This window comes from Cervus elaphus, chromosome 23 (genome assembly GCF_910594005.1).
Source record: "Cervus elaphus chromosome 23, mCerEla1.1, whole genome shotgun sequence".
NCBI classification, from domain to species: Eukaryota; Metazoa; Chordata; class Mammalia; order Artiodactyla; family Cervidae; genus Cervus; species Cervus elaphus.
In genome coordinates, this window is record NC_057837.1 from 12370740 (window position 1) to 12383867 (window position 13128).

General features: G+C 40.8%; 1 protein-coding gene across 5 annotated transcripts in view; it reads right to left on the reverse strand.

Annotated features, from left to right (window-relative positions):
• Positions 1 to 13128, reverse strand: part of PRKCQ (protein kinase C theta) — a 142731-nt gene that overhangs the window by 75548 nt on the left and 54055 nt on the right. For 2 of the 5 annotated variants that reach the window (XM_043884032.1, XM_043884034.1), the window contains exons 2-4: positions 10170 to 10299; positions 5512 to 5711; positions 1112 to 1172 (exon numbers count right to left, since the gene is read on the reverse strand). In XM_043884032.1, coding sequence (XP_043739967.1) covers positions 1112 to 1172; positions 5512 to 5711; positions 10170 to 10287 — 379 coding nt within the window. In that variant the 5' untranslated portion in view covers positions 10288 to 10299. Of the gene's footprint in view, positions 1 to 1111; positions 1173 to 5511; positions 5712 to 10169; positions 10416 to 10473; positions 10636 to 13128 lie in introns of those variants that run through there. The other 3 variants (XM_043884037.1, XM_043884035.1, XM_043884033.1) reach the window with 3 other exon arrangements.

The window sequence follows — 13128 nt, forward strand, 5'->3', positions numbered from 1 at the left end:
TACAGCACAGGGAACTATACCCAATATTTTGTAATAACCTGTAAGAGAAAAGGATGTGAAAGTGTATATACATATGTGTGTGGGGGTGCATAGATATATATTCAGACATATCTGAATCACTTTGCTCTACACCTGATGCTCGCCCAACATTGTAAAACAACTATACTTAAAAAAAAGATTGAAGGGTAGTAGCATCTGATTCATTTACACAGCATTTTGACAACAGGATATAAATGCAACAGGAAGAACTGACAGGCTGTCCGAGACACCACGCACACGGCTCATACATGTAACTTCTATGAACGGTGTCTGTGTGTGAGATGCAAGGGAAAGTCTTCAGTGACACATTTTTTTCCTTGCTTGTTCCTAAAAGCATTTGAGATGACTAACTTGAAGCATTAGTCCTCTGTCCTTCTAGGGCTAAGGAAAGTATTTATCAGCTTCTTATTCATTTTGTATTCTGATGGTGTGACCACGTGTCATATCACATCATTTATACACAGTGTGTACACACAGGGCAACACATTAGCAGAACCTTTGGTGTTTATAGTAAATTCCCAAATGAAAATATAGACAGACTAGAAAAGCCCTGGGCATGTGCATTCACACCACGTAAAAATAAATGCTGGACTTCCCTGGTGGTCCAGTGGTTAAGGATTTGCCTGCCAATGCAGGGAAAACAGGTTTGATCACTGGTCTGGGAATATTTCACATGCAGCAGGGCAACTAAGCCCATGCATCACAACTACTGATCCCACACTCTATAGTCTGTGAGCCACAGCCACTGAGCCCGTGTGCCCTGGAGCCGGAGCTCTGCAGCAAGGGAGCCACCTCAATGAGAAGCCTGCGCACCTCCACGAGAGAAAGCCTGAACACCGCCATGAAGACCAGTGCAGCCAAAAATAAACAAACAAAAGTTTTTCAAAAGTAAATGCTATCAATGTTTTATATTTCTGTATGTCTCTGGTCCCACAGAGTGTATATTCAACTCACGATCGAGCATCACTGGAAATTTTAAGGAAATTCCTTGTGATTCCATTTTCTTTGCTTTCAAAAAAGTGAAATAAGTTGCCCACCTCATCCCCAAACAGGAATAAGAAATGTCACTTGCCGCTCATTTCCAGAAAGTATCTTGCGTTCATCAGCATGCGGCCTTGAGGTTTCAGCTCTAACTGGTGGAAGGAAGAAAAGAAACATGGGTCAGAGCGTGAGGCAAGCGCTGAGCTGAACGACATCCCAACTGATGAGCTGGGTGAGGCAGATTTCCAGTGCAGCCCTGCTCCTTTTCATCTTGCTCACTCATGTTATCATCAAAATAGCACAGCATCCACAAATATAACCTTTCTTTTATCAAAACATCTCAGCAGCTCACAAATTTGATTTGGAGATCAAAACTTCCTCAAGGCCATGTCCACCTTTCTGCAGCCCAATGACTGCTGCCTGCCAGGCTCCTCGGTCCATGGAATCTCCCAGGCAAGAATAGCAGAGTGGGTTGCCATTTCCTCCTCCAGGACATTTTCCTGACCCAGTATCTCCTGAGTTGCAGGTGATTCTTTACTGCTCAGCCACCAGGGCCTCTAGGTTAGTAGGGGTATTAAATGAGAGTGGCCTTTTACTTTCACATAGAGAACCCGCTTCTTTTGGAAAGTGCTGGACCGTCTACTAAGGGAAATTTTAATTAGATTGGTCAAGGAAAGGATTAAATATATATATATATATTTCAGTATCATTACGTAGAAGGGACCAGACAAAGTGACCTGTTAAGGGATGATGCAGATTACGTGATGTGAAATAAGGGACACACAGAAAATCTGAGAAGACCTGACTAACCACTAATAATATAACTAAACTGTAACACGACATTGTTCACATGCTAAAAAGAAAAAAAAAAAAGGTGAACTGAAGCCCAATGCTGATCATGACATCTGTGGGTAACTAGAATAACTGAAAAATAACAAGAAGGGTCTGGTTGAACTCAGGACTGAATCATGGTTAAGTAATCCAAAGTCATGGTGACCTTGTACCTTCCACCAGACCTTAAAGATATTGGAGAACCCGACATAATAGCAATGCCAATGGCACAGCATCACTACTGTTAGAATTTTATGATGTGATGAGCTTGTACCACTTGGTTTACTACACATTTCCATGAAAGCTTAAATTTGTTCTTGTTGTTCAGTTGCTAAGTTGTGTCTGACTCTTAAATGGCTTAAATAGATTAGTGAAAAGAGAAGGGCCTTTGACATCAAGTACATATACCATTATTCTCTGGTTTATGGAATAATAAATAATGGAGGCAAAAATAAAACCAGAAGAGTGAGGGATAGGGGCTCATTCCCAGAGGAAGTGGGAAAAACTGGTACCAGGTGACTGCAGTGCTATCAATATTCAGGAATTAGTGGTGATGGAGGAAATTAAACCAGCGAGCTGCCAAACAAACAACATCCACAGAAAGTCAGATTCCATCACATTTATGAGTGAGTGGGGGATAACCACACCAACAGGGAAAACCTTGGGAAAGCAGAAAGAAAATATTAATGTTTGGAAACTGGATTGTGACTCTGGAGGTAAGAGGCAACTCTGAGAAAATCTTTTTCTTTTTTAAATAGAGAAACTAATTTTAAGAAAGCAGATTTCAACAGAAGCAAGGGAAACTAAGTCCAAAGCAATCTGTTGACCCTTAAACATGATAAATAAAAGTGAACTAGGAAATAACCTTGAAACTGACAGAGGCGGAAAATATAAGAAGGTTGCTAGTAGTTAAATGTGGATCTAAGGGCTTATGTCTCAATAATCCCAACATGCAAAATACATGGAAAGTCTGACAAGAATAAACTTAAAAAAAAAAAAAAAAAACGCCTCGGCAAGAAAGCAAATGCAACTTTAAGAGGTATAAATAGAAAAACAACTTGTTTGTCAAGGATGCAAAGTAAAAGAATTTTAAAAATAGTTATCCCTTTATTCATTGAAAAGGAAATCAATAGTATGCTACTTTAAAAATTAGAGATTTGCATTATTAGAGAAATGCAAATCAAAACCACAATGAGGTACCATTACACACCAGTCAGGATGGCTGCTATCCAAAAGTCTACAAGCAATAAATGCTGGAGAGGGTGTGGAGAAAAGGGAACCCTCTTACACTGTTGGTGGGAATGCAAACTAGTACAGCCACTATGGAAAACAGTGTGGAGATTCCTTAAAAAACTGGAAATAGAACTGCCATATGACCCAGCAATACCACTTCTGGGCATACACACAGAGGAAACCAGATCTGAAAGAGACACGTGCACCCCAATGTTCATCGCAGCACTGTTTATAATAGCCAGGACATGGAAGCAACCTAGATGCCCATCAGCAGATGAATGGATAAGGAAGCTGTGGTACATATACACCATGGAATATTACTCAGCCGTCAAAAAGAATTCATTTGAACCAGTCCTAATGAGATGGATGAAACTGGAGCCCATCATACAGAGTGAAGTAGGCCAGAAAGATAAAGAACATTACAGCATACTAACACATATATATGGAATTTAGAAAGATGGTAACGATAACCCTATATGCAAAACAGAAAAAGAGACACAGAAATACAGAACAGACTTTTGAACTCTGTGGGAGAAGGTGAGGGTGGGATGTTTCAAAAGAACAGCATGTATACTATCTATGGTGAAACAGATCACCAGCCCAGGTGGGATGCATGAGACAAGTGCTCGGGCCTGGTACACTGGGAAGACCCAGAGGAATCGGGTGGAGAGGGAGGTGGGAGGGGGGATCGGGATGGGGAATAAGTGTAAATCTATGGCTGATTCATATCAACGTATGACAAAACCCACTGAAATGTTGTGAAGTAATTAGCCTCCAACTAATAAAAAAATTAAAAAAAAAAAAATTAGAGATTTGGTGACTCCGTTTTTAAAAAAAATGAGGCAGAAAGTGGAAGATAAATGGGAATGGGGGAAAAACAGAGGAAGATTCTCTCTAGTTTCTCTCTTCTTTCTCTGAGCCTGGTCAAATGCTCCATGACTCAGTGGTATCTGCAGCCTCACCCTCTCCCCCAACAGGTCTGTATCAACCTTTACCACTAAGTCACATACCTGTGACATTACCCACTTATTTATCCACTTCCTATGTGCATAACCACCTACCTAAGAGGAATTCTGTTTCTGTGATCGCTCACCAGGCTGAATGAGTTCACAGACACGCTGAACTAAATTATCTAAATACATTTAAGCATGGGGGACTTTAAGAAAAAAATCTTGACATATTGTTATCTTTAAAGATTACTTTAGTGATGCAAGCAAAGATAGATATACTTTCCTAAAAAGTATCTCTCTTTTTTTTAAGGTAAAAAATATACAATTGACACAAAAAACTAGGTTTTAGGCTTATATCATTCCCATTTTGAAATCTGGTATTTGAAAATCTTTTGGCTGGTGTTCTTAAGAATCTGAGTTATATGAAGTATGAAGCTGAAAGGTAAGAGTCTCCGCCTTTGCATAATGGATGCAGACATTTGAAAACACTTTCTGGGCTTCAGATCATACAAAAGCAGCTTTAACTCATATGTTTTCTTTAATTTTTGTACCCCAGAAATTTTCATAAGAATTTTTTATGCTTTCATAGTTTACTTATCCTTTTAACTTCGTAACTATTTTGGTAACAAATCTTTAGAATAGAAGTTTTCAAAAGTCTATTTGGTAACATGGACTGTGTATAATGTACTTTGTAAAGCAAAGTAAGCTAATCCTGAATATTCATTGGAAGGACTGAAGCTGAAGCTCCAATACTTTGGTCACCTGATGCAAAGAGCTGACTCACTGGGAAAGACCCTGATGCTGGGAAAGATTGAAGGCAAAAGGAGAAGGGGGTGGCAGAGGATAAGATGGTTGGATAACATCACTGACTCAATGGACATGAATTTGAGCAAACTCTGGGAGATAGTGGAGGACAGGGGAGCCTGGCGTGCTGCAATCCATGGGGTCAGAAAGGGTCAAATATGACTGAGCACTGAACAACAATAGCTAAGCAAACACATTATGACAAAAAAAAATTACAGGGATTGAGATATTAAATGGATCTTTGCTCTCTTCTCACTTATCTATCCAGCATCTTATCTAAGATAGTTTATCAAGATATCATGTAGGTATCTAGATATCTTGATATTCATGCGATATCTTGATACACAGATCACAGGTAGGTTCCCACGCTATGAAAATTTTGTGGTATTTCCAAGCTGACTTTAACAGTTATAGATCAATAACAGTTCTTCACACCCTAAGAGACCTTATTTCCTTTACACAAGAATCAAAGAAATTCGAGTATGCTAGTATGTTCTATAGTCCACAATGAATACTCATTGTTACAATCAAGCCACCAATGAGTCAGTGGTAGGGAGTCAGTTTCCTCAAGGCCTTCAGGATGTCAACCCTTAGGATGACATGGAAATTCTGTACCAATCTTCAGCTACGATGGAATACACACATAAATGAAGCTCATGCCTTGGCTATTTACCCATATCTCTGTCTTCCCATTGTTTTTCCTGCATCTCTCGGCCAGGGAGTAGAGCTCCACAGTAGTCTCAGATATCAGGTCCACGTTTTTGCCCTTCACGATGATCTGCATCACTCTTCCCTTGTTGATGTGGGCGTCGAAAGTGCTGTCCCAGGGCGGGTACATGGTTGGCTTTTTCTGGATGTACATCTGCCCATTCTCTAGGAATGGAAAGATATGTTCTCATTACGGTTTTAGCCGGTTCTGTGAAATAATTCACCCATTCCCTCTGCTCTCGAGGACTATATAAGTCTTTTGGGAGAACAACAATAACACATACAAGAATTAGAGACACTCAGAGAATGAACTTATGGTTACCAGGGAGGAAGGATGGGGGGAAGGGATAGTTAGAGAGTTGGGGATGGACATGCACACACTGCTATATCTAAAATGGATAACCAACAAGGTCCTACTGTATAGCACAGGAAACTCTGCTCAGTATTATGTAGCCACGTGGATGGAAGAGGGATTTGGGGGAGAATGGATACATGTACACATGCATGGTTGAATCGCTCTGGTGTTCACCTGAAAGTATCACAACATTGTTAATAGACTATACTCCAATAAAAAAAAATTGTAAAAAAAAAATTAGAGATAAAATAGGACAAAATGAGATGGCTCCAAGGTCTACACGCAAGGTAATGTACTGAAACTTGGAAGTCAGCCTGGACAATTTATGCAAATAAATCTGGCATGTTGCACTGGCAATGCTCTTTTCCTATTCATCCGTTGCTTCTTTTGAAGTCTGAACACCTGAGCAAATATAAAGAACCCAGCAGCTAAGCCTGGTATGTTTGGTAGAGGACAGTGACCTAGATCCTCCCCTTTTAACAGGTTTCATACTTTTATGCCTTTGGGGATCCTTCTGTGTTAATGTATTAAGGGTGGACACACGACTGTTCAATTTCACTAGTATCTAGTAAAAAAAAAAAGACAATATAAAACTACTGTGTGTTGATTTGAAAAAGACACTGACTTAATTTCAGGCTTATACTGAGTGCTCTTTTAGAAAGATATTTTAAAAATTTCCACTCAACATAAATACCTTTAATAGGCAAAACCTTTAAAATATCATGAACCATTATTTTCTTCTCAAAATGAGGATGCATTTTAACATAAACCATATACCCTAAGCAAAAACTAACAAGTATCTCAGAGAGGTGGAGGTCGTCATCCCCGGAGTCAGTGAAGCAGGCTGCAGGGGGCCTGCAAATGGTTCATGACAGGAACCAAGGGCAGGATGATAAAGTTTAAGGGAACCATCCCAGAACCACCAGGGAAAGTAACTACTAGGGATTCAGCAGTGTTGTCCTATCCTCCATCCATATCGGATTCTCTGTAGTATTTTTTCTTTAGTCGTTGCAGGAGCAGAAAACTGCAGCTGCATTTCAGGTTTCTTTCTTGTGATCATAAGCACATGAAGTGGCAGTTTGAGCAGAGATTTATCAGAGATGTTGATAAAGCAAAATGAAACCGTCACTGAAAGCAGGAGAGCAAAGCAGTTCTAACTCTGGACGCATGATGCTGAAAGAGGACAGGCATCAGGCATTTGCTAAATTACTCTTTGGGAGGTATACAAGGATTTGAATAAGCTGAAACTTCACACTGTAGGTAAACCTGGCTGTGAGAGGTATAAACTCTAGCAAGGTTAAGTATGGAACTGGAAGGGGAATAATTTTATGATTTAATAGAAATTTAACTCAGGATTGGACTTAAAAAAAAAAAAAAAGCCATGGCAATAGTAGTGATCAGAGTAATGTTTTACTTCCACAGGCTTCAAGCTACCTCTCAAAATTCCTTTAACTTCCTCCAACCATCATCCTTCAGCACACCCAGGAAACGGACAGAAATTCCCACAGCATTTTTCACACTTTCATTCAGTAAAGACTGTCATCATTTATAAGGAGAACCAGAACTCAAGATCCTGTCTATTTACAGTGAGGTTTACTATTTTCAAAGGCTCCCAGACTGACAGCTCTGTGTCCTATTTGCCCCTGTTCTTTGCTTTACGTAAAATGCAGCCTTCACATCCCGAACACAGAAACCTGCTAAAACTCTACAGAAGTAATGTTTTAAATACCAAGTTCAGAGATTTCTTTTCAGGACAAAACTAAAACAAAATGAAAAAACAAAAACCTCTGCACTCCACAGGCTAACCTTTCAGAAAAACAAACTTCTTTTCCAACATGTCCTCTTGATTCATGTGGCTGATTAGACCAAGTTCAAAGGCAAGGCCAAAAGAAGAAATAGATACTTTTAAAAAAAGGCTCCCAGGAGGCAAATGTCAGTGAGACCTGTGGATGTAAAGGGAACCAGATCCAAGAGACCCATTAAGTCAAAAAGCAGCTTTGAAAAACTCAGACATTTCACACTTCAAAGATTTCGGTGACATTTGAAAGGTTTTAGATTGGGAGCAAGTGCCATTCTCACTGTTAACTAAACAGGAGAGAGATCTGGGCAGAAGGGAACTGGAGATGATCAGTCAGTCTCCTCCACTTTGATGTGCTCCTGGGGCTGGAAGGCAGAAGCCAGCTGAGCGCGGAGAAGTCTTATAAGGGAAAGAAAAGCCAGCGTCCAGGGTTCTGAGCTGGACACATCCAGCTGGAGGTCGTCACCTGCAGAATCAGGTTCCTCTTGCACCCAGGAACGTCATTCAATTTTTCTTTTTCAAGACTACCTTCTCTCTCCATCTTTCTCTCCAGCCCCAATTCTCTCCCTACACGACCCTGCTTTGATGTCTTCACTTCACAAGACTTACTATGTGATCTTTCTGTTTTTTGCTTATCTTCTGCTAGGAGAGGAACTCTGAAGGAAAGGCAAGTCTTCTGGCCCAGTATACAGTAGGTGCTCCATAAATACCTTCTCTGTAAACGCACTGTAGTGACTCCTTATCATTCCTATGACTGCATCGAGGGCAATCAGACTTCCCTACAAAGGGTCGTCTGCTAAAACCAGAAATGTGTGTAGGGAGGTAGGGAAAGGCAGGGAGGCTGGGAAAACCATAAGATGTAAACTTCCTCCTGCTTTTTTTTTTTTTTCCCTTTTCTGTTTTTAGAAAGTCCATGAGAACTTTAAAATTCAGAGGCAGGGATCAGAGAGGATAGGAGCTGTTTAAGTGATCATGAAGATATTCTAGACAGAATAGGATTATCTTCTTTTTCCTGAGTGACACTGTTTACTCACATTATCATTTCTAATGTGCTTCAGGAAATAAATTGGTTAAAATATTATCAAATTTCTTTAAAATATTTTAGCAGTCAGTTCATTAAATAATTTAGCTTTATGTTCATTCATTCTTCCAAATGGAAGACAGTATTCCAAAAGTGTCCATTCAATACTCATTTTTTGTCTGTTCACTTATTACAATGTACAGTGATGTTAATTACTATTTCATTTAGAAAAATTCCTTGACTCCATGGTACCACCATGCTCAAATGGGCACACTAGTTACATTGCTCTACCAGTAATTTAGACAAGCCAGAGTAGGATGATTTTAATGGAAAGATCTAAAGGAAGGAAGGAATCTTGGAATCCCATGAAGGAATCTAGGAAGACTGTCATGCTTTCCTCCTCCCCATGAAATTTTCATGAATATTTAAATCTGACCAAATTCTTTAACTCACCTGGGGTCTTAGTAAAGGAAGTCTTCTGAAATTTGAACCCTAATGGCTAATCCTATATTTTTTGTACTGTTTATCTGAACTTGGTCAAAGAAGCAGTAAAATATCTTTGGCATTAATTCTAAGACAATGGAATATTACTCAGCCATAAAAAGGAATGCATTTGAGTCAGTTTTAGTGAGGTGGATGAACCTAGATCCTGTTATACAGAGTGAAGTCAGAAAGAAAAAAAGAAATATCATATATTTGTTTTCGTATCATATACTTGTTATATGTTATTCCGCATATACATGGAATCTAGAAAAATGATACTGATGAACTTATTTTCAGGGCAGGAATAAACCCGCAGATACAGAAAACAGACTTTAGACACAGTAGGGGAAGGAGAGGGTGAGACAAATCGAGAGAGCGGCACTGAAACATATGCATTACCATATGCAGAACAGATAGCTAGTGGGAAGCTGCTGTGTGCTCTGAGACAGCCTGGAGGGGTGGGAGGGAGGTCTAGAGGGAGGGGACATACGTATACTTAAGACTGATTCACGCTGGGGTATAGCAGCAGCCAACACAATATTCTAAAGTAAGTATCCTCCAACTAAAATTTTTCAAAATGCAAGACAATGCAGACTTTATCTATAATCATAGAAAACAATCAGACAATACTGTGCCATGTTCTACTTTAGCTAATAAGTAGATTTTTTTTCCCCTTCGTTAACTCCTCACATAACGTCCTCAACTCATTTCTCCTTTCCTTTGTTTATGTGGAAGGTGGGACCATGACCTAGAACATACGGCAGGCAACCAGGTCTAGTTCAGAGGCTGTTACTAAGCCCATGTGCCCCTGAGGAAGCACTTGGCTTCTCTGGGCATTCGTTTCCTGAGCTGGAAAGTAAGGTTGAGTCAGGTGACCTTGAAGATCCCGGAAAGCCTTGCTTCCCAGTTCACTGCAGGGTCTTCCTCTTCGCCCACCCCCAAGGTCCAACACCCACTCAAGCTTACCTGATTCAACATACTCTTTGACAAGCACGGCGCAGTAAGGGTTAACCGCCTCACCCTGGCACGACTGGCAGGACCCACAGTCGAAGTTGGACAAACCAATTCGGAGAAACGGTGACATGATGGTCACTCCCTGCAAAGCGACAGAAGACAACAGCTGTTTGAAGACTGTAAAATATATTATTTTGGGTGTTGCATCCCTCCTAACCAGTGCTTTATCTCTGAAAGCCAGAGCCTCAAGTGGCTCGACTATCCATTCAAACAAATGTTTTACTTCCCCTTCTGCACGGTGCATTATTGGGCTCACCCCAAACCACAGGCTGACGTGCCAGAGAAAGCGGCGTCCTGGACTAAGGATATTTAACCTTGTCAGTTAGACCTAAGTTCCACTCCTAATTAAATGGAGTTATACTTAATAGTTGCAGAGAGACGCAAAAGCATTCTAACCCTTCATTTCTTCTATTAGTCAAGTAGGTACCCAGGAAACAACACAGTAATAAGAAAATGAGTTTATAAACAGTGAGTCTATTTTAGTCACAGCAGTTAAATATGACACTGTGAAATTCTTACATAGGCTATTTATGTGTGTGATGGAATGGGCTCTGGGCATTTATTTAGCAGCTGATCTGTTTACTTTAGACACACACACACACACAGATCTGTGTGTGTGTGTGTGTGTGTGTGTGTGTATTTAAAGAGCTTCTGAAAACAGTTTGAACCACTTAAAAACCCTAAATCACTGACCAGCATAAAATAGCAACTTCATTGTGGAAAGAGAAACAAAGGACTTTGTAAAAGTCAAAGATCTAATAATTACACTTTCCAAGAGATGTGGGTGAAAATCATCTTAGTGTTGGCTACAGAGTCAGGGATTCTAGTCTGATTTTTCATCTATTGTTCTTTTCTTTCTTTGACCATTTACTTCAACTAAAGCTCCCTCCCTTGTTTACCTACTTTTCCATGAGGTTCCATGAATCTGAAACTATTACCTAGTATCAATAATAAGTGATAAAGTTACATTCTTGCTTCCTGTCTCTTGAACAGATTTCACTCATGAATTTTCCAAAACATTCTTAAGGAAGCCAAAGAGAATGTGCATGGGCCAAAAAGTTCATTCGGGTTTTTCTGTAAGAGGTTATAGGAACTTTTTGACCAACCCAGTATCAAGAAGAAAGAGCACTGGCCATCTTTCCTATCTTTGTGGAAAAGAACGAAACTACTCAGAGTAACAGGCTCCCAGACACCAGAATCGATGACACAACTGGAAATCTCCAACCCAGCATCTGAAGCCAGCAGAGCCATGAGAGGTCACCAGTCCTCTGGACCTCTGGAACGCTGCTGGTCTTTGTTTTTTTTTTTTAACCAACAGGGAGACATATCAGGGGCCCTTGACAACTGCTGTTAACTTCATGGCGATTAAGAGAGTCCCAATTTCCTGCAGTTCAGTAGGTGTAAGTAAAAGATAGTCACAGAATCATCCCGATTTGTCTCATGTTCTTAGCCTCTTAGCAGTGAGATGACTTCCAGGTTTGTCTTTAGGGAGCCCCCTTACCCTCTAGGCTTAGAACTCTTGGGTAGAAGCCTGTCTAAGAACTGAGAATTTTCCAGAGAAAACTTGACACCCCCTCACTTCTCCCCCCGGGGTTCCTGGGTCATGTAGATCTTTCAGACAAATTTATATTCTTCCACTGATGAAGCCAATCACCAAGAACTAGCATCATTTATGGGACTATTTACCACGTGTGGACTTTTTTGACAATTTCCTCAAAACAAGCTAAAGGTAAGCAATTCATTCTGACTTGAGCCCGGAGGGAGCAGTGACTCATAATGTCTGAGTTACAAGCACTCTGACCTTTACTGACGACGTGTCACTTTGCTATTTTCAGGCTGGGCTCAGAATTAGGCAACAGCGCTCAATGAGCACCTGGCAAAATCTGTCTGGGGAACAGACAGAAGGCTGTAGGGTCCTCAGGGGTTGTATCACAGTAAGGAAGTGAGTTGCAGTGAAACCCCCTCCTCCCACAGGGCAGGTGTAGACATCACCCGATGTCCTATCCACGAGCGATCCAGGCTCCCTCACCAATCTGCCTGCCCTATGCCCTCACATGTGGGTATTCTGACCATCTGCCCAATGCATCCATCTATCTGGTAGCAAAGGCAACGCTTCTCATTCCAAAGGCCTGGTCCCAGGGACAGCATCTGACATTTGGACATTTAGAAAGCAGAACTGGCATTTGCGTGCTTCACCTCACACATCGTTCAATAAAGCCTCAAGCTCAGGGGTGCCTTTTGAAGGCAAAAGGTAGCATTTTATTCCTGAGTTATTGAGAATCTTCTCTCCTTCTGTATCGGCAGTAGGTGATCATGTCCTGGTAAATGGTGCTGCTACGAACAATGGGGACCTAGGGTGTCACACAGAGCGAAGTCAGAGAAACAAATACAATGCATAGAAATAAGAAATCTAGAAAAATGGTATGTGAAAGTGAAAGTTGCTCAGTCATGTCTGACTCTATGACCCCATGGGATTCTCCAGGCCAGAGTACTGGAGTGGGTAGCCTTTCCATTCTCCAGGGGATCTTCCCAACCCAGGGATCGAACTGAGGTCTCTGGCATTGCAGATGGATTCTTTACCAACTGAGCTATCAGGGAAGCCCCAGAAAAATGGTATAGATGATCTTATTTGCAAAGCAGAAACAGAGACACAAACGTAGAAACTAATACATGGATACTAAGGGGGAAGGGAGGGTGGGAGACTGTGATTCACACACACTACTGATACGCTATATGAAACAGGTAACTAATGAGAAGCTACTTGCAGCACAGGGAACTCTCCTCAGCGCTCTGCGGTGCTCTGAATGGAAAGGAAATCCAAAAGTGGGGGGACATATGTATGCATATAGCTGCTTCATTTTGTGGTACAGTAGAAACTAACGCAACATTATAAAGCGACTATACCCCAATA